At 49.8% G+C, this 27,012-nt stretch overlaps 10 protein-coding genes across 10 annotated transcripts; 3 read left to right on the top strand and 7 right to left on the bottom strand.

The window, feature by feature from the left end:
• Positions 1 to 522: 522 nt before the first annotated feature.
• On the bottom strand, positions 523 to 1,741 carry M406DRAFT_65853 (uncharacterized protein; the record flags this gene model as incomplete). The annotated part of the gene is made up of 3 exons (XM_040924952.1): positions 523 to 722; positions 781 to 1,595; positions 1,641 to 1,741. The coding sequence occupies 3 exons, from the start codon at positions 1,739 to 1,741 to the stop codon at positions 523 to 525; spliced, it is 1,116 nt and encodes a 371-aa protein (XP_040777633.1).
• A 581-nt stretch (positions 1,742 to 2,322) lies between these two features.
• M406DRAFT_229940 (MFS general substrate transporter) lies at positions 2,323 to 3,947 on the top strand (the record flags this gene model as incomplete). The annotated part of the gene is made up of 8 exons (XM_040915823.1): positions 2,323 to 2,526; positions 2,580 to 2,681; positions 2,872 to 3,066; positions 3,109 to 3,134; positions 3,188 to 3,255; positions 3,313 to 3,541; positions 3,599 to 3,823; positions 3,881 to 3,947. Coding segments are annotated over 8 exons (1,116 nt in total), but the record flags the coding sequence as incomplete, so codon positions are not given.
• A 2,476-nt stretch (positions 3,948 to 6,423) lies between these two features.
• M406DRAFT_53264 (uncharacterized protein) lies at positions 6,424 to 8,372 on the top strand (the record flags this gene model as incomplete). Its single annotated transcript, XM_040924511.1, has 3 exons — positions 6,424 to 6,637; positions 6,694 to 8,154; positions 8,221 to 8,372. 3 exons carry the CDS (start codon positions 6,424 to 6,426, stop codon positions 8,370 to 8,372), a joined length of 1,827 nt encoding a protein of 608 aa, XP_040777631.1.
• An 837-nt stretch (positions 8,373 to 9,209) lies between these two features.
• On the bottom strand, positions 9,210 to 10,894 carry M406DRAFT_350207 (FAD-binding domain-containing protein; the record flags this gene model as incomplete). Its single annotated transcript, XM_040922533.1, has 3 exons — positions 9,210 to 9,801; positions 9,903 to 10,816; positions 10,874 to 10,894. The coding sequence occupies 3 exons, from the start codon at positions 10,892 to 10,894 to the stop codon at positions 9,321 to 9,323; spliced, it is 1,416 nt and encodes a 471-aa protein (XP_040777630.1). The 3' UTR covers positions 9,210 to 9,320.
• Positions 10,895 to 12,913: 2,019 nt separating this feature from the next.
• On the bottom strand, positions 12,914 to 13,810 carry M406DRAFT_53185 (uncharacterized protein; the record flags this gene model as incomplete). The annotated part of the gene is made up of 3 exons (XM_040924509.1): positions 12,914 to 13,224; positions 13,285 to 13,379; positions 13,449 to 13,810. Coding segments are annotated over 3 exons (768 nt in total), but the record flags the coding sequence as incomplete, so codon positions are not given.
• Positions 13,811 to 16,610: 2,800 nt separating this feature from the next.
• Positions 16,611 to 17,279, top strand: M406DRAFT_53104 (uncharacterized protein; the record flags this gene model as incomplete). Its single annotated transcript, XM_040924507.1, has 2 exons — positions 16,611 to 16,979; positions 17,157 to 17,279. Coding segments are annotated over 2 exons (492 nt in total), but the record flags the coding sequence as incomplete, so codon positions are not given.
• Positions 17,280 to 19,386: 2,107 nt separating this feature from the next.
• Positions 19,387 to 20,691, bottom strand: M406DRAFT_15900 (uncharacterized protein; the record flags this gene model as incomplete). Its single annotated transcript, XM_040915401.1, has 2 exons — positions 19,387 to 20,538; positions 20,608 to 20,691. Coding segments are annotated over 2 exons (1,236 nt in total), but the record flags the coding sequence as incomplete, so codon positions are not given.
• A 770-nt stretch (positions 20,692 to 21,461) lies between these two features.
• On the bottom strand, positions 21,462 to 22,878 carry M406DRAFT_274065 (aromatic prenyltransferase; the record flags this gene model as incomplete). The annotated part of the gene is made up of 1 exon (XM_040918208.1): positions 21,462 to 22,878. One exon carries the CDS (start codon positions 22,876 to 22,878, stop codon positions 21,589 to 21,591), a length of 1,290 nt encoding a protein of 429 aa, XP_040777626.1. The 3' UTR covers positions 21,462 to 21,588.
• Positions 22,879 to 23,892: 1,014 nt separating this feature from the next.
• On the bottom strand, positions 23,893 to 24,450 carry M406DRAFT_327792 (uncharacterized protein; the record flags this gene model as incomplete). Its single annotated transcript, XM_040920256.1, has 2 exons — positions 23,893 to 24,032; positions 24,108 to 24,450. 2 exons carry the CDS (start codon positions 24,448 to 24,450, stop codon positions 23,893 to 23,895), a joined length of 483 nt encoding a protein of 160 aa, XP_040777625.1.
• A 632-nt stretch (positions 24,451 to 25,082) lies between these two features.
• Positions 25,083 to 26,462, bottom strand: M406DRAFT_355320 (NAD(P)-binding protein). Its single transcript, XM_040923137.1, has 3 exons — positions 25,902 to 26,462; positions 25,467 to 25,818; positions 25,083 to 25,372 (listed from the first exon to the last, which is right to left on the bottom strand). The coding sequence occupies exons 1-3, from the start codon at positions 26,343 to 26,345 to the stop codon at positions 25,257 to 25,259; spliced, it is 912 nt and encodes a 303-aa protein (XP_040777624.1). The 5' UTR covers positions 26,346 to 26,462; the 3' UTR covers positions 25,083 to 25,256.
• Positions 26,463 to 27,012: the final 550 nt, after the last annotated feature.

Raw genomic sequence — 27,012 nt, 5'->3', positions numbered from 1 at the left:
CCGAAAGAGAAGTCCGAATTAGTACGTTGAAGGTGGCGTAACAAACATAACACACAGACTGGCAATCATCTTAACATGTAGACTCACCAGATATGTGCTGCAGCTTTGCATTAGCTCGACCGGCTCTGAACACATATAAAAGTAGAGGCCGCCTGCTGTCACGCTGTCAATGGAGTGTCAACTGTGTTTACTTCTCCTAGCAACTTCCAAGCCCCCCCCCCCCCCCCAAAACCACACCCCCACAGTGTGTTCAACCACAGTGTGTTCCGCTGCCTTATAATAGCTGTCTCATCCTCCCCAGGTGTCTTGAGCGGCCAAGAATGCTTGAGTAAGAGTAGTATTTGGATCCAGAAAGCCTGAAGCTCCTTCAAATTCTATGAAATAAAGATGACAAGCAAGAGGTAAATCGTCGCCAGCAAGATGCATGGAGTTGACCCGACTCGTCCTCAACTGAGCTTTCATTGAGGCATAAGAATCGTACTAATTACAAACCCCCGAGACACTGCTAGAGTATCATACTACTTAGTGTCGTGTGTTTCGCTTCAAGGACTCTGTGATAAGAACCTTGTAGCCTTCGACTGCAGCTTCCAAATCTGAAATTTTCAGATGTTCGTGATCAGAATGAGGCACAAGGACGCTTCCCGGGCCGTAGAGATATCTCTTATGATCCCCTTTCAAGCTTGGGATATCCGTGCCATATCGTGCCACAAATGTTTCAAATCCTAGGCAAACATCAGTCTCTGCGGCAGAACAAATGTACAAGGAGGACATGCTGCTTACCATCAATATCGTAGTCGATGGGAACAGGCCCAATACCGACCCTGAAGTCGATTGTAACATGTGGTGAAACCTCGGTGACAGTTCTTCTGATCAGATCTTGTATCTCTTCTGGAGTCCCTGCTGCAATCCTGACTGTGGCTGTCGCCACTGCATCTTCAGGAATAACGTTGGAGGCCACGCCACCGTCGATCTTGCCAATGTTGATCGTTGTGTTGCCAAACCGCTCACTCCATGGAAGTTGGACATCCTGCAATGCAGCCAGACTGCGAACGAGGTGGTCAATAGCATTCCTGCCTACTTCAGGGTATCCCGAATGGCCCGCTATCCCCTTTGCTCGTATGGTTCCCCCAGTCACTCCTTTGTGGCCCCGAGCAAGCTTGAGGTCTGTAGGCTCTCCAAAGATGACCGTCTCCCAGGTCAAACCAAGGTTGTTCGCCGCTTTCATGCCAGCGCCACCGCTCTCTTCACCAACGACGAAGAGCAGGGCAACATCGCCTTCCTTGATCTGGCTTGCTTGAACAAGCGACTCGACCGCGATGATTTGGGATGCCACGCTACCCTTCGCGTCGACAGTACCACGCCCCCAAATCTCATCACCCTTTCTCTCATATGGCCAGAAAGGCGGGACCGTGTCAATATGCGACGTCACGAGAATCCGAGTATTTCTAGAGTCGCCGAGATAAGCAAAGACATTTTCTCGGTCATCCACAACAGGTTGGATCTCCACAGTAAACCCCTTCTCCTCCAGGTAGCTCTTCAGGAACGGAGATACATTGCCTTCCGAGCCAGTGATGGATGGACGCTCGACAAGAGACTTGTGTAGTTCGATTAGTGCGGAATCGGACGAAGCGGATAAAACCGAAGATGCGCCTCCCAGTGGCTGTTGGATGCCACCTGCGGCGCCGGGCGGCCAGCCGGCCAGGAACGCATAGATATGGAAAAAGCCCAGACCTTTCATCATGAAGACCGAATGCAAGTGACAGCTATGAAATTAGAGATGAAGAGCTGTTCAGAAAGGAGGCTTATCTCGACGCGGTTTGCCGAAAGTGCGCCGGATATATGACTTCGTCTAAGCGGACCGTCCGCACACACAAGACGAGAGCTACCCATGCTTTAATGCTTGTAACGTTCCAAGTTCCCCTCACCAGATATCGCCATACGACTCCACAAAAGCGACATGTTCGCCTTGGTTCTATTGTATTACAGCCAGCCGGGCGCGATCGCGCAATCCGGTCCCAAGATAATCAATTTATATCCGCCAACCAAATTCCGGGTCGGGCGATCACAAAGCTGGTTTTCCCCACGCCTTATCGAAGATTGCGATCGGCTGAAGATACTAAGGCTGTCTTGTAGAAAGATATATGAGTAGACCGAAATACAATATTCTCTCATAGCGGCCTGGGCTATGAGTGGCACCGCTTCAAATCTTCTGACTCTTGTCCAATGATCTCCAATAATATCCTGACCATGGCAAAAGAATCCGAGGGCAACCATGGCCTGACCGTTTCAACCGCTATTGAAAGCCTTGATCATCAAGGACAACTGCAAATCGTGTCTCGTGGTGATAACGCCTTGCCCGAGTATAGTGATGCTCAGGAGCCGATCATCGGCTACGATGCTGATCTCATGAGAGCCAGAGCAACGCTGAGTGCCGAGGAAGAGAAGAAACTCCTCAGACGCATAGACTGGCACTTACTGCCGCTTTTGTCTATAATGTATATGGTTAAGACCATTGATGCTGCAAATGTACGTTGGCTCTCTCCCACTCACATGTAAACGGTACACTAAAGTTCTTCTAGGTCTCCAACGCCCGAATCATGGATGAAGGAACGTCTCACAATATCCTGACGGAGCTTCATATGACCTCGAACCAATACAATTTTGTGACACTTGCTTATTATGTATGTGGTCATCGACTCTTACCTACTTTGAGCAACTGCTGAAAAAAAAAAATGGAAAGATTCCTTATATCCTCGCAGAAACGCCATCAAATCTCTTGGTAAAGCTCTTGAAGCCTTCGGTATGGCAGGCTCGAATTATGGTATGTATTCTGATCCACACGCTACGACCCATCATTGATCCGGGATTTAGATCTCCTGGGGTGTGACTCTCTGTTGCCATGCCGCTGTGACCAACGCGGGTGGCCTGTACACAGTGAGGGCCTTCCTTGGGCTGTTCGAAGCTGGCCTGTGGCCAGGTATGCTTCTGCACCTCTGTTACTGGTATCGCCCAGATGAGATGGCTCCTCGGATCGTTTTAGTTACCATACTTGGAAATTTTAGCACCGTCATCAGCGGTGTTCTGGCCTTTGCTTTTGATGGCGTAGAGGCAAGAGGACTGTCTGGCTGGAAATGGTAAGGTAGCCTGAACCCCATCTGCAAAGAGACTGTTCTAACATGGTAAACAGGATGATATTGACGGAAGGTGTCTTTACCATTTTTCTTGGGATATCTGTATACCTGTTCCTCCCTGACTGTACGTTATTCCGATCTCACAATCTCTGCAGAAAGCCACGTTGACATGTAACGACAGTTCCTTCAAACGTGACCTGGATGTCGGAGAAGGAGAAGACCTTCACAGAAGCCAGGCTCCCTATGAATGCGCCGAGAGCTGCGGAGAAAGATTTCAACTTGCGTGAATTCTTCGCGACTTTAAAAGACAAAAGACTCTGGCTGTTCCTTCTTTGCTGGGCCTTTTTTACTGTCGGCACAACTGGCCTCACATTCTACCAGCCCACGGTGATCGCCAATCTTGGATTCACGTAAGCTATGTTTGTCCTTGATATCTGCGCCAAAAGACTTACATGTATATTGTCCAGGTCGATTGCTCAAGCACAACTTCTCAACATACCGCCGGCAGTGTTTGCGTGTATTTTGACTGTGATCTTCGGCATTTTCGCGGATACGGGACGAATCCCCCAACCATCCATCCCCCTCGGATTCATGATAGTGATTGAGGCTTGCTACGTGGTGTTGTACATATTTCCCAACTCTGGGGGTGTGTACGCGGCGACGGTAATTGCCGGAGGTTTCTCCACGGCTTGGTATAGATGTCCTCACCATTTTCTTTCTCGTGACACCTGTAGGCTAACAGGATGCAGGTATACAATGATGTGGCCCTGGAGGGTCCAGACCACAGAGGGAGCGACGGGTTCGGCCTTTGCCATAGCATTTGCAAACAGCTACGGACAGATAGGCGGCGCTGTTGGCTCTCAGCTGTTCAACTCGAGATATGCTCCTAAGTACACAACGTCGTTTGGTATAGCCATGGGGTTCATTGGTATGGCCATCGTTATGAATATCATCACTTGGGGTTTCACATGGAGAGTTGATTCCGACACGAGAAAGCTTAAGAGAGCGAGAATTAGGGCTGCAAAGAAGAACCAAGCTATATTAAACGATATTAACATCCATAGTAAGGAAAGGGCTTAAAGACAACTAGTAATTGACTTTATTTCTGATCGATGACATACTGCAAGTGTGCAAATCCAACGTTTCGCTGTGATATACATCGTAGTGATACTCTGCTACCAGGTCCACACGTGCGTCGAGAGGCCCGGCTCTGAATGCCTCCTATAACAAAGAAACCAGCCAGCGAACAGGAGACGGCTAAGAAATCTAGCTGTCTCGCCTCGAATGATTTGAGCAAGAACGACATTGGTTGGTTCTAATGCCTCTGGCTTGATACTTGGTTTGCGGGGGTGCCGTCCAGTGAAACAGGTTGAGACCGGTGAAGAGACCAAATCTGACAAGAACAACCCATGAAAGTAGTGCACCGGGCTCAGAAGTCCAGGCGGCATGGGTAGCCAAGAATATGCACAGCCATTGTACGCAATCAAGCACTTCCGACTGCAACCGCAATATTGAAAACCAGCGGGGAATCCACAGCCTCGCTGTTGCCGCTACTAGTAGATTTACAGACAGCAACAACATGGCCTGTGGTGTTCGTTTGCCTCTGAGGAATAACAAAGCCAGACTAGCTGCTATTTTGAAAGCTAAAAACATGAGTTCCAGCATTTGAATAGGACTAAGCGAAGCGGATTATGGTGGCCCATTCTCCAAGTGTTGTCGAGTCTGCCGAGTCGTCTCCTTCGTCGTCCGAGGCAACTGGTTAAAATCCCTGGCTCGAGGGAGCATTTTCCCGCAGGCAAATGAGTCGAAATTAGACAAGGCCGATGTTAAAATTTCAGTCAGGGGATGATTGTTCAATGTAGTGATTTCCATTGCATTCCGAAATATGACCATCTGTCCACCAAGAGGATGGACAAAGCAGAGTAGGCATAGCTCACGGGTCTGAAAATAAATGCGTGATGTGGAGAGCCCTTCAAATATTAGTTCAACAGGTTTGGCGCATACGATCTGACGAAATCCTCAGAAGATAGTATGTAGGCAAAGTTTGAAGATATCTGAAGGATGTGCTAGTAATCGTTTACATCGAAGGGTTGGAGCATCAAATAGGCAGCTCGGAAAACCTATGCGTTCGAAGAACTCGGTAAGCAAGACATTCCACTTCTGTTCAAGACGGAGAGCGGAAAGGGCGGACTGGCATTGGGAGACGTCAAGACTGGGGACGAGGTGGTTTTGTGGGAAGGCGTCGCGTACTCGGTTGTGATCCGTAGGCTAAAGGGCGATATGGCCTCAGACTCGGATCCGGAAGAGCGCAGCTGCAAGATTGTCTCACCAGGTATAGTGGCGGCTCGCCTGAAGCCCAAAAGTGAAAAGTGGGAAGACGATGAATTGTCCAAGTACGAAGTTGTATAACTAATCAATATATGTTGTTCTTTGTGTAGCTAAGCTACATTGTTTAGACCTTTTCAAAACACGACTAACTTGTTTTAACTTGTCTAGTGTGCGAGTTACGAATCGATAATCCACAATGAGAGAAGAAGAAGAAGAAGAAGAAGAAGAAGAAGAAAAGGCTTTCAGAGCTGAGCATTAGCAACCTTGGAGAAGATAGTTTCTAACACAGGAGCAGTAATATTTCATAAGCTCTGTGGGGGGCGTGAAGACCCATGCATGAAAGACAGAAGACAAAGGGTGGTGTGGCCAAAACCACCTGCTTTGCCTTGGAATAAACAAATGATAGCTCTTCGCATTGATGCTGTTGCAAACCGTGGGCTGAGTATCACCGCAGCGGCATCGGAGGCTACAGCAATCGCCAACTGCACATGTTAAGACGCGGGATGTAAGACAGTATCAAGTTGGTAGTCGCAGGCAATCCTATCCAAGAACTACTGGAAAGTGTGCATGAAATCCAGGCACGGGGTCGTCTAGAATTGTTGAGCGACCATACAAACTGATAACCTTTCTATTCACTACTGCTGATTTATGACGGTAGCTCAGAACTGCTGATCCGCGCGGTAGTATTAGCTAAGTAGGTACGCGCACATCCAATATGTCAGCAAAATGATGCAACATTGACCGGCAAGATGAGGCACACAGTTCTGCAACGGCAGCACTGTTTCAGTCTATCTGCCGCGATTCTGTCATTGGTGCGAAACATGCATACCCCGCAGACCTACATGTATAGAATCCTGCCATGCATTCAATCACCTCCAGCCCGATGCCACGATACCAACAGACAAACTATTGTTCAAGGATCTCTTGCTGGTTATGCAGTTGGTAATTAGCGGTCGCAACAACCATGGCTTCTCCTTCTGGGACTTTCGATTTCATCATCGTTGGTGGCGGGACAGCGGGTCTTGTGCTGGCCACACGCTTCTCCGAGAGCCCGGCACTGGGTCGTGTGCTCGTGATTGAGGCTGGTGAAGACCTGACTGAGGACCCACGGGTGAATATTCCTGCAATGGGTGCTGCCTTAATGGCGAACTCGGCCAACTGGGCGCTTGCGGCTGTGGCTCAGGTATGTAAAATATTCACCTTGTTTTGCCTGCTGCTGAAGCTCTGACTGTGGTGCAGACGGGACTCAAAGGCCGAACTGCGTCAGTGCCCCAAGGTCGTATGCTTGGTGGCTCAAGCGCATTTAATGGCTTTGCTTTCATGCCGCCCTCGAAGTCGACAGTCGACATGTGGGCCAAGCTTGGCAACCAAGGCTGGGACTGGTCTAGCTTTTCCAAGTCAATGGCTCAAGCGTACAGTGCCGGAGCCCAAGGCCAGGGACCTATTCAATTGTCCATTCCTAACGAGGAGGACTGGAAGTGGCCAGCCGCCTGGCGCGATACTCTTGCCGGACTCGGATACCCAACGACGAGTAATCCATATGATAATAGTGGAAGTTGCTTTGGGGCGATCTTGGTGGGCGACTCTATCGACCCAGACACGAAACAGAGAAGCTACGCTGGCAACGCCTACTATGGTCAGGCGAAGTCTCGGGACAGCTTGACGGTATGGGTCGGAATCACTATCGAAAAGATCTTGTTCAATAAGAACAAAGATAATCATGGACGTGTTCGAGCCATCGGTGTCCAGTACAAAGATGAAAATGGACAGACCAAGACCGTCACTGCGGACAAGGAAGTCATCCTCGCCGCAGGCGCCATCAACTCCCCAAAGCTGCTGGAACTTTCTGGTATTGGGGATGAAGCACAGCTTCGGCTACTCCAGATTCCCGATATTGTCGTTCATAACCCTTTTGTTGGGGAGAACCTGCAAAACCATGTCATGTGCTCCCTGTGCTTCGAGGTCCGCCCGACCAAGGACCGAGGGTATGAGACTACGGACAGCATCATTCGACAGGAGCCAGCTGCCCTTAGTGCTGCTATGGAGGCCTACGGGAGGCAGACAGGTCCACTGGCTAGGAGCGGTACAAATGCTATAGCTTTGCTGCCACTTCCGGGTATCGAGAGTGAGCAAGGCAAACAAGAGATTCTTCAGATATTGGAAAAGACTGTTACACTTCCCGGAGCCAGCGCCGGGGACGGGAAATCACGGCCTTTTCTCAAAGAGCAAGAGGATTTTGTGCACAGGATCCTCAGCTCTCCGCACGAGCCATCTGGCCATTACATAACCTTCTCTGGCTTTGCTGTAGTGGCCGCCGATGGTTCCATAGCCGGTCCTCCTCCCGGAGACGAGCGTTATTATACTATTGCCCCGTCTCTATCACACCCTCTGTCTCGAGGTTCAGTTCACGTGTCATCAGCGTCTGCTTCTTCAGCTCCTACGATCGATCCCAACTATCTGTCTCACCCTCTAGACATCGAGGTCCTTGCGCGTCACTTCCAATTTGCGGCCTCGAGAATCGCCAGCACCGAGCCGCTTGCAAGCCATCTCACTCGAAAGCTGGGAACCTCATCTGATACAACCCTTGATGACTTCATACATCTAGACAAGACGAAAGAGTATCTTCGCAACAACGCGACAGGTGCTGTTCATTACGTGGGCAGCTGTTCTATGATGCCCCGGGAACTCGGCGGCGGTAAGACAAGAAATAATTATATTGCTTCAAACTTTGATCAAGTCTGCTGCTGACATTCATGTATAGTCGTTGACTCCAAGTTGAGAGTTTATGGATGTAGTAATTTGCGTGTCTGCGATGCTAGCATCGTGCCTATTATTCCGAGCTGCAATATCCAAGCAACAGTATACGGGGTTGCTGAACATGGGGCGAGTTTGATTATGAGTGACTACATTTGATTTTATTTCAATCTAAACCTGTAGCACTTTTTCCTTCTTCTTCTTCTTTTTTCCTTCCTAATTTCATATCAAGTTATTCTTAATCACTTCCAACCCAGTGACTGAGCATTATGACATAATGCTGTCCCTACAATCCAAGCTGCTCAGTGGTTTTCCTACCCCAGAGTTGACCATCTTGTATCACTCTTCTTCCTTAGTCTGATTGTACCGCCCAACAACGCGTTTGATGCCAAGAACCATCCATGGCAACAAGTGAACGAGTATCTTGCCCGATACCCAGGCTCTCCATCCACGCAAACAGCATAGACAGAGTGACAAGAAGAACCGGGCGCCCTACTGCAGCCACGACTTCCTCTCCAGATAAACGGGGAGAAGGCCCTTTCTCATAAGCCATCTCATTTCTGAGCCCGACGGGCTGGAAACATAATGGTCCAGGCCGAAGTGGGAGAATGTCTTCCAGCAAGATTCGTTGTTCGGATACTAGAGGCGCCTCCAAGCAGAGAAGTAGAGGGCTGATGCGAATTTTTATTCTTGGGGTGCTTCAGGTGGGGTGGTCCGAGTTACTTTGGAAGTGACTGAAGCAGAAGGTAGAAGTATGTTGAGGAGAAAGAGTCCTACCGCTGCCCTGCATCACAATAGTCCCGTAACACCGAATCGTGAACATGGTCTCTGTAGTGGCTGTTCATAGCTGGATCCTATTAATGGATAGTGAATCGTGGTAGACCTACTCGGAGGATGTATGGTGCGCATGAGAGCTATGTACGCTATATATAAAGGCCTGGGGCATTTTCAGATTCACTATTTGAAAAGGGCAGATGCGGTCATCACATGGTATTTGAGTTTATCATGTTGCTTATATTTGGTCAAAAAGATGAACAGAAAAGAACAAACAAACCCGAACGTAGACAATACCGGTGTATTCTATCTGCGTCTGCCACGTGAACACATTTAGGTAAGTTTAAAGCCACCCGGCACGTTTTTCTGGAATACACCCTCAGGATCAACCTTCGAGCTCGTGCTTCGCAACCTTGCCACGCTCGCCTCGCCATAGCTTGCAATTGGATCACCTTGCCACCCCGCTGTATTGGCGTAATTGAGATAGAGAAAAGGGTCGTCCTCTCCCAAGCCTTCTGCTGCTGTTTGAATATCTCCATGAAGCTTCTTCGCTGTCGCTTCAACAACGTTGTCGTCGGCCGCGTCTGTCCACTGTGCCGTCAAAAGTCCCACGACAAGCGTTCCGTTACGGTCAGAGAGGCCAAGTGAGTTGCTTGAGCTGCGTGCGTAGATGGCCGGTGGCAAGGGCTCGAGAGAAAAAGTCCAGATGATGCCTGCCACTTTCGAAATATCGGCAATGCTATCACTCCAGGCCTGATACACCGCGTTCAACATCGATATGCTATTGCCATGGGTGATGGTCATAAAAAGCACGCTGTGTACCATGAAAAGAGAAGGAAACATGTCAGTAAACGCGCTCGTAGCAAGGCAGGTGTATCGGATTCGTTGCAATTTTCGAGGTCATTGAGAACTCACCGACTACCACCAGGTGATAACGTCGCCAACTCCTCGGCAATTCCAGCCACGGTGTCCAAACGCATCGTGCTATCGATCGCTGGGATGGCCATCAAGGGCTGAAAGACAGGTGGATAGATTTCAGCCTTGGTATACTCGATCGCATTCGCAACTAGGGACAAATCCAGGAGTCCATCGTAGGCAAGCGACATGATCAATGACGAGTAATCATCGTAAGTATCGGCGTTGCTTATATTGGCAAAAGCTTGAAGTTGTGAATCGATGGTGTCAATGGAGTAGTACACGTTGCCTCCCCAAATAAGACCTTGTTCGATAGCCGCAAAATCGATGCGCGTGACGATACCGAAATTATTAGAGCCGCCGCTGAGGGAGATGTGCAAGTCTGCGTCGTCCTGAGAGTCCACGATGCTCCCATTGGCAAGCACAACTTCGTAGTTGAGGACATTGTCGCAGGAGAAGCCCACGCGAGGTGACAAGAACGAGATGCCACCCCCTGTTGTTAAGCCACCTACACCAACACCTCCTGAGCGGCCGCCTGCAACAGTGAGATTGACTAGATCCAGGGTCTCATAGACAGCAGCCCAAGTACTACCAGGGTTGATGGACACGGTAGACCTGTCGTCGCTAATAATCGTGCCTCCTAGTTGGCTAAGGTCGACTGTAACGCCGCTTGCGATATTGGCAGCGCCTGCATTAGGACTGTGCCCACCAGAACGGATGGCAAAATGGCATCCTTCGATTGCTGTCATCGTTTTGATCGCAACAGATACATCCTCGGCTGACTTTGGCTGGACGACACATGATGGTTCGACTTCGGCTTCTTGCAGTGACCAGTAGGATGACTGCGAGGAGTCATATGAGAGACTGGTTGGGGAGAACGTCAGGTCCCCCAGGACAGCCGAGAGAGCTGTACACTACAGGTTGGTCAGTAAATCAATTAGTCAGTTCTATGGTGCTTGAAAGAGACTTACACAGGCGCGGCCGTTTGCCATAGCTCCGGAGGTAAGGGAACAGAATTATAAAATTGAAATGTAGGAGGTTTTTCCTCAGCGTCTCAGGGGCCGAGGTATGAGTGGAAAGGGTGACGGCAGCTAGGGAGACCTTCTTCTTGTTCAGAGTCTTTCTTTCAACTAATTAAGCTGTCTTATGTATTCTGAATGTATGGGCTGCTGTTCTTGAGTAACGTTGCTGAGAGTAATGATTTGTTAATAGCACAGGTTCGTATCACGACAAAATCGGACGTTACAGTCAATAGATTAAGTCAATAGTCTGGATATTCTGCGAAGCTATTGCTTATCTTGGCGCGAGGAATCGAGATTTGAGGATGTACATGTGATATCATGATATGTGATGGCCATACCTGAGAGAGCGAGGGATGGGGGCAAGAAACGAAGCTGAAAGTGATGGGGATTGTGCTTCTGGCGATGACCTGGCATCATTCTCAGCTGATTAATAAATGATTTGCTCGCCTCGTCAGTATTAGCCGTTTCCTCTGGTCTTCGCTGTCTGCAGGTGTGCCAATGAAGGAGCAAGTTTTTCTTTTATTTCTAAGTTCAGGCATAACTTGGTTGTAACAACTATAGCCCATAGTAAGCGAGTCACACTAAAGTTCTTTCGGCTCTTTACGCCTATAGTGTCATTTATCTCAGGGCCACATGGCCCCTTTTTACAAGCAAAGAGATGATCGCTCATGCATGTACGGACCTCAAGCTCTGCTGTCCCACTCCAAAAGCCTCGTCGGCGAGTGGGTAGTATACATGCTGGAGTGCAACCCACATGATATGCAGTACGCATACATGTCGTACTGCATTGCAAGGATCTCGAAGCAGCAGTCAAAATTTGCAGTGTAGCTCATGCAATCAGAACCACATTGTTTGTGTTCTCCAGAGTTCTCTCTTTCTGAGCCGTGATCAAAATAAACTTTCGCATACTTAGCGCCGCTTCCTGCTTAGGCTCAAATAGTTGGCTTACAGCCTTTGGATTCAGGCTGACGTGACTTACTCGGCGCAGTATGCTCCACTTTCCCAGCCTGTTCGAGTTTGTTGATAGCAAGATCGACGGCTACAGCACGGCTGAAATCGTTTCCGTTGCCAACTGCGACCCGCCCATTACCATTCGCGGCGGTGGACACGTTACATAGGAAAGCATAGGCAAAGCTTGAACACGGGAAACCGGCGAGCTCCGCAGTGCCAACATTTTTCGGGCAGGCAACTTGTCAGTAATTAGTGCAGTAAGTAAGAATGAGGCATCTATGTACCTGCTTTTGAATTGCATTGAGTCGCAAAAACAATTGAAGTTTGGTAAAGAAACGACCGAGGTTTCGATACGGAAACAGGATGAGTAAAGCAGCAGAGGTTGGACTCCCAAGCTCTGTTTCGTGCTAATTGGGTGAGCTTGTTTTCCTTGTCATACAGGATATGGACTCCAAAGTTAAGCACCAGTCGAAGACTGTCTTGACAGTACGAAAGTGTTAGCAGAGGATCCATAAAAAAGCATTCATCTCTGGCGAGCCACGAGTAAGTCGGTCAATGGAACTCTTGCCAATGTCAACTTGCCACCCAAGGGCTTACGCAGACTCTCCTTTCTGCAGCCAAGTGCGGTCCCCAATATGAGTTATCTTTCCAGAAAAGTCAAGTTATTGGCGTTTGGATTGCCTGCGACATGCGTAATTGCTGCAGCTACCTATATTAATTAACATACATACCGAGAAAAAACACCTTCCACAAGCTTGTAGAGCAGGTCAGCGAGTAATCAAAGCTTGACGTGCTTAGAAATACAAGTTTGCATCATGATTCCATATTATAGAGTTTGGAAGGCAGACGTGCAGTTATTGCCAAGACTGTGGCTCCTGATTATAAGATAACATTTTCAGATACACTCTTGACCTCGGGCTTCATATCGCTCTATAACCTAACTTTTGCTCCATTATACTGCTCTTGAAATGCGTCATCCACATTCGAATCCCAGTTTCTATCATCCAACTCCATAGCAGCATGATGATCAGCAAAGCCTTATCCCCCACGAAGCCACTCCTTACCACCGAACGCAGGTCGATCCTGCCTACGATCATACCCACTCCAATATCTCCTTTCTGCTGTATTGACCCGATTCTGCTGCTTAAACTGTGTGATAACCATTGCTCTTCTTTCCGCTAGCGAGAGATGCAAGAGCGCGGAGTGGTCGCGGGCAGACATTTTGGAGAGTGCGGTGGTGAGAGCTGATCTATGAGATGCGCGGAGGCGGCTGTCGGCGCAACTCAGTGCTTGGAACGGTGGTTCCGGCGTTGACGATGAAGGATTTTCCCCTTCGAATTTGTTGTTATCTGTGGGCGTAAGGCTGGGGAGAATATTCCTTTGAAGGGAGTCGATGCTACACCGGGCACGCTGCGGCTCAGAAAGAGGTCTCCGATGGTGGCTCTTTGGAGCTGGCGCCGATCGATGGGTTAGTACCTTGCCGGATGCGAGCCGAAGATCGCTGCTACCGTCGGCCAATGGTCTTGGGAGCCTTGATGTTTTGGCGTGACGATCGCCACCTATTTCCTCAGACTGGCTCTCACAACTCCCTTCCTCATTCACGAATTCATCGTCTCCATCTTCGGGACTCTCATAAAAGTCCCTCCACTCACTAGACTGTGCCTCAACGTCAATCCGGCAATGCCCCCTCCCCATCATATGCTGTTGCACAGCGTGTACGCTGGCTCTCTGTGTGCCGCAAGACAAGCACTCGTGGTACTCGAAGATGACTGCATGCATGTAGCCCACGATCGTCTCGGTATCCACAGCCAGGCTCAGAGTGCCGTTATCGATCGAGCTCGGAATAAAAAGGCCGTGGGCCTTTTGCATGTGGATCAGGTTGGTCTCGTAGGTGGGTGAAACGCACCGGCAGAAGAGGCAGACTGTCGGCGTGAAGTGGGCTGAAGGGACCGCACTGCGAATATCAGTACTGCCAAAGTTCGAAGCAGTCTGCTCTTGTGCATTCTGATCATCGGAGTGGGTCGTAGGCCTGGATCTGTATTATTTGGGTGAGTACTGGTGGATCCGAGAAAAGAAGGGAGCGCGTCGAGCGTAACTTTCAAAAAAAAAAAAAAATATAATATAAAGAAAAAGAGGAGATCAAGAACATGTACCTTGTTGATCCCACAGTACGTGCTATCGCGATCTCCGTATTGTGGATTGTGGGTGAGTTCTCGGATGTAGCCGCGGCTGGGAGGGCTGTCGTCGCCGTAGTATCCGTCATAATGAATGCAATAGTAGTATGAGGGCTGGCAATCGTCCAGTCTGTTTCGATAAAGATTGCTTGAATGGGTACCTTTTGGTGAAACACAATAATGAGAGTGATCGACTGCAATGAGCTGGTTTTCCTGCTTACACAACAATCCAGCCATCCAGCATAGTACTTAGGTAGGAATATATATCTGACTATCAATGCTCTGCATATAGTATGCTGATTGGCTTGGGCTGTATTTTAGAGAATATGCATCATTCAAACCTGGAAATGAGATGGTATGATTCATAATAAGTCAACATTATGGTTACTGTGTTGTTAGTTGGTTCGTTAACAGAAAAGACACTAATGTGGCACAGAAAATGTTAGTGTTTGTCGGTTTCTTGGAGTGGGGTGTGGAACTTGGCAAGCGCAAAATGCTATCGAATCATTCAACCGAAGCATCAGAATAATCTACAAATCAGACGCAGCTACAAGCATGGAGACTAAGAAGCTTGAGTCCCAGAGCAAAAGGGTGTCTTATGGTGCAAGCTGAACAGCAGCCGGCCGAAATCGATCAGCAGGTCATCAAAAGAAGAAGTCGAACCCAGCTGCAAGATTTGGTGTGTTGACGAGATTCGCTAGGTGTTCTCCTAAACCCGCTCATCCTTGCCGTCATCCGCTTTGCACATATATTTGAAGCGAGGTGCTTACATCCTGCGATTACTTACAACGTAATATAACGCTACTCCGAAGACCATTTAACCCCGACCCCTATTCTTTGGGGGGGGAAAAATTGGTTTCAGTACCGAGTTCATGGTATCGGAATTGTAAATGTCGCTTTGCATCTATATCGCCGCATAGCGTAATAACAGCTGTGGTTGATCTCCTGGAGGGAGAGCGAGGAGAGCGATAACGAGGGTAGCGATAACGAGAAGGAAAGAGGAAACAAGGGTTCATGAGGAAGAAGCGATGAACAAGGATATTGAAAGGAGAGAGGAAAGGAGGAGAACGATAACGAGAGGAGCGATAGCGGGAGCAGCGATGATGAGGGAGCGACAAGCGCGGAATAAGGTGGAAGATAGTAGAGGAAAGGAGAGGAGAGGAGAGGAAAGGAGAGGAGAGGAAAGGAGAGGAAAGGAAAGGAGAGGAGAGGAAAGGAGAGGAGAGGAGAGGACAGGAGAGGAGAGGACAGGAGAGGAGAGGACAGGAGAAGAAAGAAGAGGAGAGGAAAGGAGAGAAGAGGAAAGGAGAGGAGAGGAAAAGAAGAGAGAGTAAAGAAAAGGAGAGGAGAAGAGAGAAGGAGAGGAGAAGAGAGGAGAGGAAAGGAGAGGAAAGCAATATGTGGAGATATGAGGAGGACGAGGAGGAAACAAACTCCTCCTCCCGCTCCCCTCCCCCTCAAAAAAAGAAAGAAAAAAAGCTATCTGGCAGTCTGAACGAGCGCTTATCAGCATTATAATACTCAGCTCAGGCTTAAGATACTCAAAGCTCAGCCTCTATAGATTTTTCCTGGTTACTACTCGCATATGGAGGCGAGGGAGGGATTGAACAGGCAGCACTGCTATCGCTATCATGGACATCGAGTCGCTGAAAAAAAAGTCAGCTGTTCCTCACGGGATAAGCGGATGTATGCTTAGCTTGGCGCGCCTCGTACCCTTCGGGAGGTTTTTCAGATTAGATAGCATCGCTTCTCTTCTACTTGGCACTAGATAGAACAAATAAACAGACAAACAGCTGTGGTTGTCCTGAAGTACTACTGAACCAATCCGCTTTCCAGCAAAGTTACGCAGCAGTTCAATCTTGTACCTCTGTTATATCAAGCAAGAAGTATGACTCATTGACACAGGTGATTTGTAAAGTCTAAATCATAAAGCAGTCTACATGAGTGTGTCTCAAGCATGCTAATAACTAGATAGTTTCTTACATGCAGCGAAAATTTGCCGAGGTTTTGGCAGCGCATAAGTGACATGATCCGCACCTCCATCATCCTCCTTCTGTCATCCTCCACGTGCACCTCTCCTTTTCCCCGAATCGAATCTTTGCTAAGCTGACAAGACAACCTAGAAATCTTCCTAAACACCCAAAACAGTTAATGCTATCAGTGGAAGCCCCGCTTTATGGATGCTTCATCATGCCAACGATCCTCCTTCCTGGAATCTTTTCGTTGTCCGAGAGCTCCAATGGGTGACCAGCGTCAGCAAACCAGTTAATTGCGAGATGGGGAGTCCGAACGAGACTGCGTAATTATCAGAAAGTTTATCAGGATTAGCACAGAGAACCATACAAAGGTAAAGATACATTATATATGCTCTTTGTGGCCGAGTTGACATCAACTGGATGGCTCGTTGCCACGACTAAACCCCATCGTCCATATTCGGAACATCCTGCAATTTTACTTGACCGTCCTAACCTCTGATTGCTATTCTCCACCTTCCGTCAAGTCATCGTCAAATACAAGTTTTCAAGATGGCGCTAATGGAATATACATATAGCGAGATCGCGATGGACTACTCTTTTCGCATTCTCTGTGTACATGGCAACAGTGACCCCAAGTCCGCGATCTACTGTGAATTGATTGAGAGACCACTCGGTGCCGAGGAGCCCACGTATGAAGCTCTATCCTACTGCTGGGGCGGCCAGTCGCTGACGCAGGAAATCTTCTGCGAGGGCCGGCGTCTTATGGTTACCAAGAACTGCGAGTCCGCGCTTAGGTACTTCCGTCCGGCAGTGAACGGCCACGTGCGTCGCCTCTGGATTGATGCGATCTGCATCAATCAGGGAGATATCTCTGAGAAATCCAACCAGCTGCAGTTGATGGGTGAGATTTACAGCGGAGCTTCTCGGGTTCTGGTATGGCTCGAGGACGACAGCGTTTCAGCCGAACGAGCCGGGCCACCAGGTCGTGATTCATACGACAAAGGCTTTGCCTGGCTGGCTAGACTGGGTGAAGCCACTGCTGCGCCGGATCTTCACAGCAAGGAACTTCAGCTGGCACGTGTGGCAGAGGAGTTGAAAGACGAGGCAAGTGAGGTCGACGCCGCAAGTGAGTCAAGAATCCTCCTTCACTCGCTTAGTAACCCCGGCCCGTCATGGATTATTGACATCGGTCGAACGGCTTTAGCTATCGATGGGACTATCGTCCTCCTACCGTGGTTCAAGCGCCTTTGGATCGTCCAGGAAGTCGTTTTGAGCAAGAAGGCGACTTTGGTATTTGGTGACCGTGAAACATCGCTGGATGCTATGCTCGAGGCTAGGAAGATCCTGTCGTCGTTGCAGAAACGGGGACAGCACAGCGTCGAGCCCGCAGCAAGCGCGCTCTGGAAGCTCTTCGCCGTCCATCTCCTCGGAAAGGCTTTGCTACGATCAAGCCAGGGTCGGCAGGGGCCTCAAAATTATGCCTTGTATTCTTTCCTCTCGGAAGTACGGTTTTCTAATGCCACAAACCCGCGCGACAAGATCCTTGGCCTAGGTGGCCTGCTGAGTAAATCTGGTATAATTTTACCGCCGCCAGACTATGGAAAGTCCACAGCCACGATATACCGGGAGGCGATGGTTACTTTGACAGAGGCGACCAAGAGCTTACAGCTCATACAACAGGTTGACGGCATAGGCTTCCTGCCAGACAGAGCGTCTTGGGTTCCGGATTGGTCTGGCACGAAGCACAGCATTGGGCCATCTGCTGGCCCCTGTGTCGCAACTGCAAACTCGGAGCCTATCTTCCGCTTCTTGGAGAATAAGTCGATGCTAGCCCTCATGGGGCATAAAGTTGATGAAATATCCCGGCGGTCCTCCTTTTCGTACATGCACTTCGGAGAATTACTTGGTGAGCCGATGGAATATGCGAGCTGGACCAGGAACCCTCCGATCCATCATTCCAGTTGGGCGCAGAAGCTCAGGCAACAACCCCAGCACAGCACCGCCATACTGTTTCTTTGGAATGTCCGGGTCCTGTGCGACTTTGTAACTACCGCCCTGGACGGATCCCCAGCTACAGCGGGCAAGCATTCCGTGCTGGCTTTGTACTACTCATTACTGAGCCAAAGAGGAGGACACGAGTCGGCGGAGCTCGGACTGCAGGACTCAGATATCGGAGAACGTCGTGCCCGAGACTTTTTTGGTGTACTTTTCAGTGACTCTGAAGAGGACGACGATCTTGGAAAAGAGGACAGCGGTTGGATATTTGGGCATAATTATGCTCTCAAAGCCTTGAGTGATCCAGCGATGAGCAGCCTACTGGAGTCGGAGGAGTACGCTGCTATACGACGCATCTCACGAAGCGGTGTCCGCCGGCTGATCTTCGATGCTATTGTCAGGATACAGTACATGACCGTTTTCACAACCAAGCTAGGTCGTGTTGGCATCGCGCCGTGGCCCATCAAGGCTGGGAACGAGCTAGCGCTCTGTTCCGGCCTCGGGCTGCCGATAGTGATGCGACCGGTCGGAGATAACTTCCAACTTGTAGCCTGCGCGTATGTGCACGGTATTATGCATGGCGAGGCTTGGACACAGAATCCTGACCGAGACCTCCGCGAGCTGAGATTTGTTTAATGGCAGAACAGGCCGCAGACAGCGCAGGCGCATATTTGACACAATTAATTTGAAATAGGCACAAAATAAGGATTGGTATGATCTGCAGCCATTTACACTATCATTATTCGAAATTAGTGATTTTAGTCTAGTTAATATAGAAATTATTTTATTGAGTCAACCTGTAAATGTAACTATTACCCTCGCTTCTACAATTGAGTTGTACGTTGATTCCCTAGCACTTAATCTTTGTGGGCTGACTTATACAAGAAACTTCCACAGAAGAATTGTACTGGGGGAAGATGATTCCAATAAAAATACACAGTTTATAAGTCAAAATGTCTCAATACAATGAGCTTTTTTTTATTTATTTAGAAATTAAGTAGAGAAGAGAGCTGGATAAATTATCTTTTCTAGCGGGTTGGGTAGGGGAAGGGGCTGAGCGAAGTGAAGCGAGAGACGGGCCTGCGAAGCATGGGCCCCCTTCGGGAAAAAAAAGAGAGGAGAAAAGAGAAGGGAAAATATGAGAGAGGAGAGAAGAGAGGAGGGAAGAGGAGAGGGAAGAGGAGAGGGAAGAGGATAGGGAAGAGGAGAGGGAAGAGAAGAGAGCAGAGAGGAGGAAAGGAGGAAATAGAGAAGGAAAGAGAAGAAGAATATATGAAGCTATTCAGAGTTCCTGGTAACAAATGGTTCTATTCTCATGGAGGTTCCACGATACCTCTTACCTTGGACAGCGTTGTACTAGATGTTCTTCCCAAGCCCGTGCCCCATCGGCTGCTGCATCATACCCCCAGAGCCACTTCTGAAAGTCCGGATCCGCCAATTCGTCTGGACACCCTTTTACAGAGCCCAAGGCAAGCTTCCCATCCCGCTCCTCTTGCTCTGGCCCATCATGAAGCCCATACATTTCCTTCCTGGCCAGCGTGTGGCTTTTGACTTCATTCGCTCTTGGCTTCCTCAGCTCTTCAAACACCTCAAGCGCGTGCGGTATTTGCATCTTATCTGACACTCGTGCAAAGATGGCCCCCAGAACGGCAGCGTCCTCAAATGCCTGGGCAGCGCCCTGCGCCAAGAAAGGCGGCATAGCGTGTGCAGCGTCACCGATCAGAGCAAAGGAGCCGCCCTCGTGTCTCCAGTTCTTGACATCGTCGATCCGTAGCAAGTTCCATTTCGCACAGTCAGTTTCTCCTGGCACACCTATAAGCGCTTGGAGAGCCGGGTCCCAGCCGTCATAGGCACGACGCAACTCCTCAAGGCTCGCAGGGCGCGGACCGTACATGACGTCCTCTGGCCGCTGAGTCTCGTCCTTGCGTATCAACACCACATTCAGGATGTCGCTGTTGTTGAGAACGTAGGACACAGCATGCGCGTCGGGGCCCATCCACACGTTTATACTCCCGGGCTGCATGATCTCCCGTGACGGATGGTTCTTATCACCAAGGATGTCGGAGCGTGATACGGCGATGCGGAAGACAACATCACCAGTAGGCTGGGGAGGGTCAGGTCGCCCGAGAAGAACATCCCGGCAGAACGAACGCTCGCCGTCTGCACCGAGGATGACGTCTCCTTCGATACGGTCCCCATTGGCGAGATACACTGCGGGCTTTTGGGAGAGCTCGAGCTTCGTGACTTCGCAGCTAAGCCGAAGAGCGATGTCGTGCTTCGAGGCCGCGGTGATCAGGGCCTCCAGGAGATCGGCACGGTGCACTACAACGTAAGGGTACCTGTAGATTTCTTTGATCTTCGAGGCTGGTGGTAACGCCGGGGACAGAACAGCCCCGTCGCGCCAGGCACGTAGGCCGCCTGTTTCTGGCTGGTAAGCATGGGCAAGAACATCCTCGAGAACTCCCCATTCTTCCAGAATGCGGGTGGCATTGGGAGACAGCTGTATCCCAGCGCCGACCTTGGTAAGTCATGGTTAGTGTTGGATGGTGCCTTTTTCAGGTGCTAATGGGAATATATATCGCTATACCTGTCTGATCTCCGGCGCGCGTTCCAGTAACGTGACTCGGTGTCCCGCCTGCTTCAGTGCTAGTGCAGAGCCCACACCAGCCAAGCCACCTCCTATGATGATGATATGACATGACCAGACAGGTTGACGACCGCCAGTGCTGAGATGTGCCATCGTTGCGAATGTGAAGGCCCGCTTGCAAGGGGACTGATTTGCAGCAGGCCAAAAAGAATTGCAAGAGGAAAAATCAGACCACAATTACTTTCTGTGGTAGTGCGTAATGCTCGACCTTTATTTGTAGCTATGGGGTTATCTTCGCCCCTAATCTTAATGTATGCGAGGAGAAAAAGAACTATATTGCTGTGCGCTGAAAAGAAAAGAGAAAGGAAGAGAAAAAGCCACGAGGGCAGCCAACTGAGGCTATCAATGGGTCTGGCTGTTGGCTGGCTGGTGGGGGCCACGCTGGCCCTCGCACATAATGTATTAGCCTACCTGGGACCGTCTACTCAGGCGTTTGTCTGGATCCACTGTTGCTTTCCGTTGCATTCGGAAATAACCAGAGCGTAATGCTGATCCATTAGGCAACCGGTTCCGTTCCGTTGTAAACGAAGAGGGACAATACAAGCCCACCTCTCTCGCGCGCGCGCGAAGGATTCCTACGCTCAATTAATATCAGAGTTTTTGTAACTTTGGTAGTATACAGGATGAAGGACATTGTTTGGTATGCTGATTCTTCATCAACTTCTGGGACCATAGTCGTGTCCTAATTCGCCCATGCTCGAAATTACGTGTCGCATGGCCCCCAAACTTATATATCAGTCAGTTGAAACTTGCTTTCTTTTATCAGCTTTAATAGAAACACTCTTGGTAGAATTGACCAATTTAAGTCCCTGATATTTGTTTTGTCAATAAGGAATAACAAATGTCGTGAATTGGACTATCTGGATATCTGACCCTCTGCGCATGAAGCTTCCGGAACAATAAGTCTGTTTTCTCATTTTACTAGAACACCTTGAGAGCTGTTTCAGAAGGGACCTTGGAGTGGACAGGTCGTGTTGTCCCAAGGTCTTCAAACCTCGCAAGCTCAACAACACCCCTCGGGCTGTGATACAGCTCCGGGCACAAATACGTCTGAATACTCAGGTCAGGCTTTGTGGGGTTCTTGCGAGCCAAGCCAATGAAGGTGAAGATTCCAGACTTTTTGTCCAATGAGCGGTGTGTGAAGGCCTTTGTTACCAGGTCTTCGACTGACGAACGCTCATCACAACTCCACCCGTACTTGGTGAACCAGGTGTCCAAGCCCTGCGCCACCACCGTGTCATTTACCGCAAAGTTGCGTGCACAGAAGGCAATCTTTGGCGAGGGAATGGCAGTCCGATTGTCTATCGAGAAGTAAAGAGTCGTAAGTTTGCGACGGCTGTCCGTTTCGATGCCTTCATCTTTGCTGTTGTCTCCGGAAGTGCGGGAGGCGACACCGCCTAGCAAATCTATAAAGTCGCGGTACTTCTCCTTGTCTTCTTCTAGCCCAGGAATCCGCCCACCGAGAGTGAAATAGTCCCAGATATCTTCAAAGTTTGTGCTGGGGCAGCGCAAATAGATCTTCAGGCGCGCCTCATCTGGTGACAGAAAGTCGGTGGCGAGGAAGCGTGCACCGTTCATCCAGTCAAGTGGCTTGGTTTTTAGGTAGGCCTCGATAGCACAAAGAGATGAAAGGATGTTGGGTCTCGCGTCGATGTCTGGTATGGAGCGAATGGCGGCACAGATAGTGGCAAAACGCGTGGTCTTCTCAGCAGCTGCCGCAAAACATGGGAGGAAGTAGGCCTTGCCTACAACGGGGAGCGTCCAAGGCGCTGGGACCTCGCGGCCGATGTCGAAGCCAACGAGGAATGGAGACATGTGTCCAGCCTCGGCGCACAGTCGATGTTGTTCGTCTGCTGGCAGGTGTGAGTAGTCGAAGTGCCGTTTGAGTGCGCGGTACCACGTGCTGTCGAATCCAGGGGTACGAGATGCAAACGTCTCAATGAGCATGTCCGTTGGCAGCGGACTAAGCGGATTGGATGCATCTACCGGGCGCAAGCGGCAGGCGTCGAGCACGAAGCGGACCTCAGGTTTGTCGTCCCCTTTCTTAAACTCAAAGCTGTACTCGTGTGTCGACCCATCCCACGTCCAGCTCAAGGCCTGACTTGGATCACTGACGTCCGGGGCATCGCCGAGGAGGGGGCATATGGCATCACGATAGTATGATAGAAAGGCATGTTGTGTGGCCTGTGGGTAATCAGCAGCGCGCAACATGTTGGCTATGTCACGCCCCGTCGTCATCCACCAGTACTGCGTATTCGCATCCGAAGACGAGATCATCCGGAAAACGGTCGAATCCTTGATTCTTGCTGCCATGGTTTCGGCGTGTGTATGGTGGACGGGCGGTGCTTCACAATAAGACGGCTGAGGCACAGGAGGGGGAGGAGGCCGCGCTACTGCTAACGTCCACTACATAGTTGGGCTGGTTCGGCAGGACGAACCTACCGAATATAAACTGCCTGCTCAAGGATCTGCTCTTCTTTAATCAAGAGCAAAAGGGCTCTCGTGTGACGGTTCTGGGACGGTGCCGTGATGGTGTCAGCAACTGATTGCAACCAACGGTGTCAGCGCCCGCTGACGGCACCTGGGTTATCGCCCCCATCAAGAAACGTAGCTGTACCATTCACGGGCCAGCCACTTGGCTTTCAGTGACTACCTGCACGATCTTGTCTCAGACAAATCGAGGGTAAAATACAAGAAGGGTTGACCAACACGCAGTCTGGGCCGCTGCGCAGTTGATGAATCCGAACCCAGCGTAAGGCCAAGATGATAACTCGCTTGGCAAGGGCTAATGCATGTGAAACCACTGTTGGTCCAGTCTTATTCCTGGAAACAGTATGCCCGAGATACAGGTATGCAAATATGTTATTGGATGTGTGGACGGGATGCTTCACATGCCGCCGCTGGCGGCAGGATAGTAAGCGTAGGGTGGTAGTAGGCAGTCACACCGCCCAGATAGCGGTACGAGTACCAGTCAACGTACAACTTTGTACTTTCGGAGCCAAACTGCCTATGACTGCATCCTCGGACCAGTTTCCAATCTTCACCTTCCTGTTGCGAGAAGTCTTACGTTGGAAATAAGACTACGAATGAATTTCTGCCAAGGAAAACCCAATGCCACCCTTTTCCCTTCGCCTTCTGCGGCTGCGCCATGTGTCTGAGACCTTCCGAAGAGACTCCAAAGTTTAGGTCTGACGCCAACAAAAGGCTAGCAGCGTTCTGAGCAACCTAACAGTTCCCAGAATTATCTCCAATCAGGTCCTCTGCTAGTATATCATTGATGTACTCTGTGTTGGACAGAATCGTCTCCCCGTCCCACTTCATAATCCATGAGTAGGTTTGGTTGTACTGCACGCCTTTGAAGGAAACTCAAGTCAGCATCCAGCCCTGTTATGACTGCAACGGAGAGCAAACGAGAAAACCAGGGTGAACAGCTAGCGTACCGTTTGTCCCTATGTACCCGTTGGGCACATGAGCTTGGACACTTGTATATGGACCGGCGCTCCCTTGGCTCAGTACAAGGTCGGTCTCGATGATCAATGGCGGGTTCGACAGCAAGCAGTTGATTTCACTGAAAACCTCAACCATCTCATCATAGTCGCGTACTCCGAACCCGATCGTGTTCCACGTCGAGTTAGGAGAGAAGAGATCGAAGAAGTCCGTAAAGTTGCCTGTTGTCAGGACCTCGAAAAGCTGGCGGACACGCTTCGCCGAGGGAGCAGCGGAGGTGGGGAGAGCTAGTAGGAGGGCCACCGAGAGGAGGGTGGCAGTGGACGGCAAGTACATCTTGGGCAGTGATGCGGCTAAGGATGCAGAGATGAAGAGAAGGAATGGGGCCAGAAGTGAATGATGACAGTGGAAGCCTAGCTGATGCGCATTAAACATTCGAATGCAACAGTAGAAAGATTTTGATCTACTTCATTATATATTTCTTGAGACAACTGATTCAGACGTCCTTCCTACAGTCGGTTGCCCGCTATTCACAGCTTGCTGGATCCTACGACTCGATCAGTGCCGCATTGCAAAGGGCTAACAGGTATCTAATCAAAGCTGAACTGGTCTTAAATGAAGCTATCAATCAATAGAGAAGAGCAGAAGGAATCGTGACCATCCTTGAGACAAGAACAGTAAGCGCTTACTCTGGCGTTCGGTGCTACCGACCTTGATTTCTAAGTGAAATCGGCCTCATTTCGTTACACCCGAGTTGAACTAGCTTCTCATGGCTGTCACGTAAGAGATGACGAGTGTTCCAGGCATGGATAAAGCGCCGCCATAGTCTAGATCTGCCTTGCACTAAGTTGGGTGAGAAAACTGACATTTTCTAGACTCTCTAACCCTTATTGTATCATTTGCCGCTGAAGTGTTGTCCTGTGAAAATTGGGGAAGTTTGGTGTTGTGTCTTGTAACACGAAAACTGTCGAAATAATTGTCGCGAGTCGGCAATAGCATCATAGGAGGGCAAATCTCTTGAAAAAAAAAAATGAAAAAAAATACGATATCTTCTATCAGACCGATGCAGCCACGACTGATACTTCCCCCCCCCCCCCATGATATACCACCAATACCATGAGAGCAATTCACACCATCCACTATCACTCATGGCCCCATGGGTGGCCCCCCTTCTGCAGCTTCGCGTTCAAGTATGCGAGCTTAGTCCTCCCTTCCCGCAAGATCTCATCTTTATGGGCTTCCAGTTCCTCAATATCCCCTGTACGTTGTTGTAGAGTGATGGTCAGTGTGGCTGAACATAATTATAGAGAAAAAAGTCATATCTGATGCTGGTCAGGTCAGACTACACATACAATTCACACTGACAACACCTCCTCTCAACCAATCGGCACGCGGGGTGCTGAGGAACAGCGTCATGCCACCGGACAGCATTGGATCGTCGCGTGCGAATGGGATGAAAGCCTCGGCCGTCATAGCTGTCTTGAGTAGGCCCGGGAGGAGCGTGAAGCTGCGCACAGCCGGCTGCTCTGCATGCAGGATCTCCATGATACGCGTAGATGCCAGCTTGCTAGAGATATAGCTGCTCATGCTGGGCAGTGAGGTTCCCGCTGCACCGGTGTTAAGCGTGATGATTGTGCCGCTGGCTGAGCTTTCCTGTTGAATGAAGTGATGGATCATGAGATAGGTACCCTTGACGTTGACTTCCTACAGAGGCACCCAAGAATGAAGACAAAAAGTGGTCAGCTTATACGACAATCTCAATGACCGGCAAGGTAATGAGAGCGTACATGATCCAGCCACCACTCTGACGGCTCTATGCTGCCGATGGCCCCCCAGTTCATTCGTCCCGCGTCGTTGATCAGCACGTCAATCACCCCAACCTCAGCACGAGCCTTGGTCCAGAGTTCTTGAACTTCATTCTCGGACCGGAGGTCGGCAGCGTGGGCGACTATCTTCGTTTTCTCGGCGGCTGGGATCTCTCGCAGCTTGGCGGCGACCTGCTCCAACACATCGGTCTTGCGGCCTGTGATGACAATAGCGGCGGCTCCGGCTGTGGCCCAAGCCTCGGCAATAGCCTTCCCAACCCCGCCCGAAACTCCGGTGATAAGTACTGTCTTGCCTGTGGCCGAGAGCTCGGGGTTTGACGGCTCTAGAAGCGGATACATGTCCCGATGTAAACCTTTCGTGAGCTGGGCTGGCCAGGTCACGGCGTCGAGATCTGTCTGATCCATCTTATGGGAGGGCGTGGGAAGACCCGGTCTGTCTGACAAACCTTCTAGTAGACTTGCTGCGGCGGGTCTGGTACTGCACTGTACGATAGCAACAGACGAATGAATAGAATGTGCGTGTCGCAGGCTACCAGACAGCTATCCAGCACGAAAAGGGGACTCGTCCTTTGGAGGGAACTAGGGTACTTAACCTCATTCGAACTGCTCTAGTCAGAGGCACATCAATTGTCGCACAAGAATCACGAACTTGATGACTCAAATGTTGGGGGGTTACAGGCGGTTACAGTTGGTTGCAGTGAGAACAATGGGAAGCCAACGAGTCCCGCGCTCGAATGGGTCAAAAGCAACAAAAAGACCTGTCAGCAAGTACATGTAGGCTACCTTGGTACATACATCAGAATCCCGAAAGATGGTCAGCCGGACTAGCATATGAAGCGTTGGGGGCTAAGGCGCAGCACCTCTCTGGGTAGCATTGGAGGATTATTGTAACCCAGCAAACAACAGCCTCTTTACGTTGCATTAGTCTCGACATTAAGTCTCAAATCTGGCCCTCAAATCAGAAATAGTATCCAAGTTGCGTGATATCAGCCCCTGTAAAATGTGGCACGCCAAGCTTATGGACAATGAATGAGCCAGACCAAATTGAGTTGAGCGTGTGGGAGGAAAGTGT

This window comes from Cryphonectria parasitica, assembly GCF_011745365.1.
Source record: "Cryphonectria parasitica EP155 unplaced genomic scaffold M406scaffold_3, whole genome shotgun sequence".
NCBI lineage: Eukaryota > Fungi > Ascomycota > Sordariomycetes > Diaporthales > Cryphonectriaceae > Cryphonectria > Cryphonectria parasitica.
Note: the sequence above shows the minus strand (reverse complement) of the source record. Positions and strands in the feature narration are given on the sequence as shown.

Excerpts from the sequence above, each read along its gene's own strand:
- M406DRAFT_355320 (XM_040923137.1), bottom strand. The coding sequence starts at position 26,345 with ATGGATCAGACAGATCTCGACGCCGTGACCTGGCCAGCCCAGCTCACG. Across the intron at positions 25,819-25,901 it reads CAGAGTGGTGGCTGGATCAT|GAAGTCAACGTCAAGGGTAC; the intron begins GTACGCTCTCAT and ends GTGCCTCTGTAG. Across the intron at positions 25,373-25,466 it reads AGGTGTTGTCAGTGTGAATT|GGGATATTGAGGAACTGGAA; the intron begins GTATGTGTAGTC and ends AACAACGTACAG.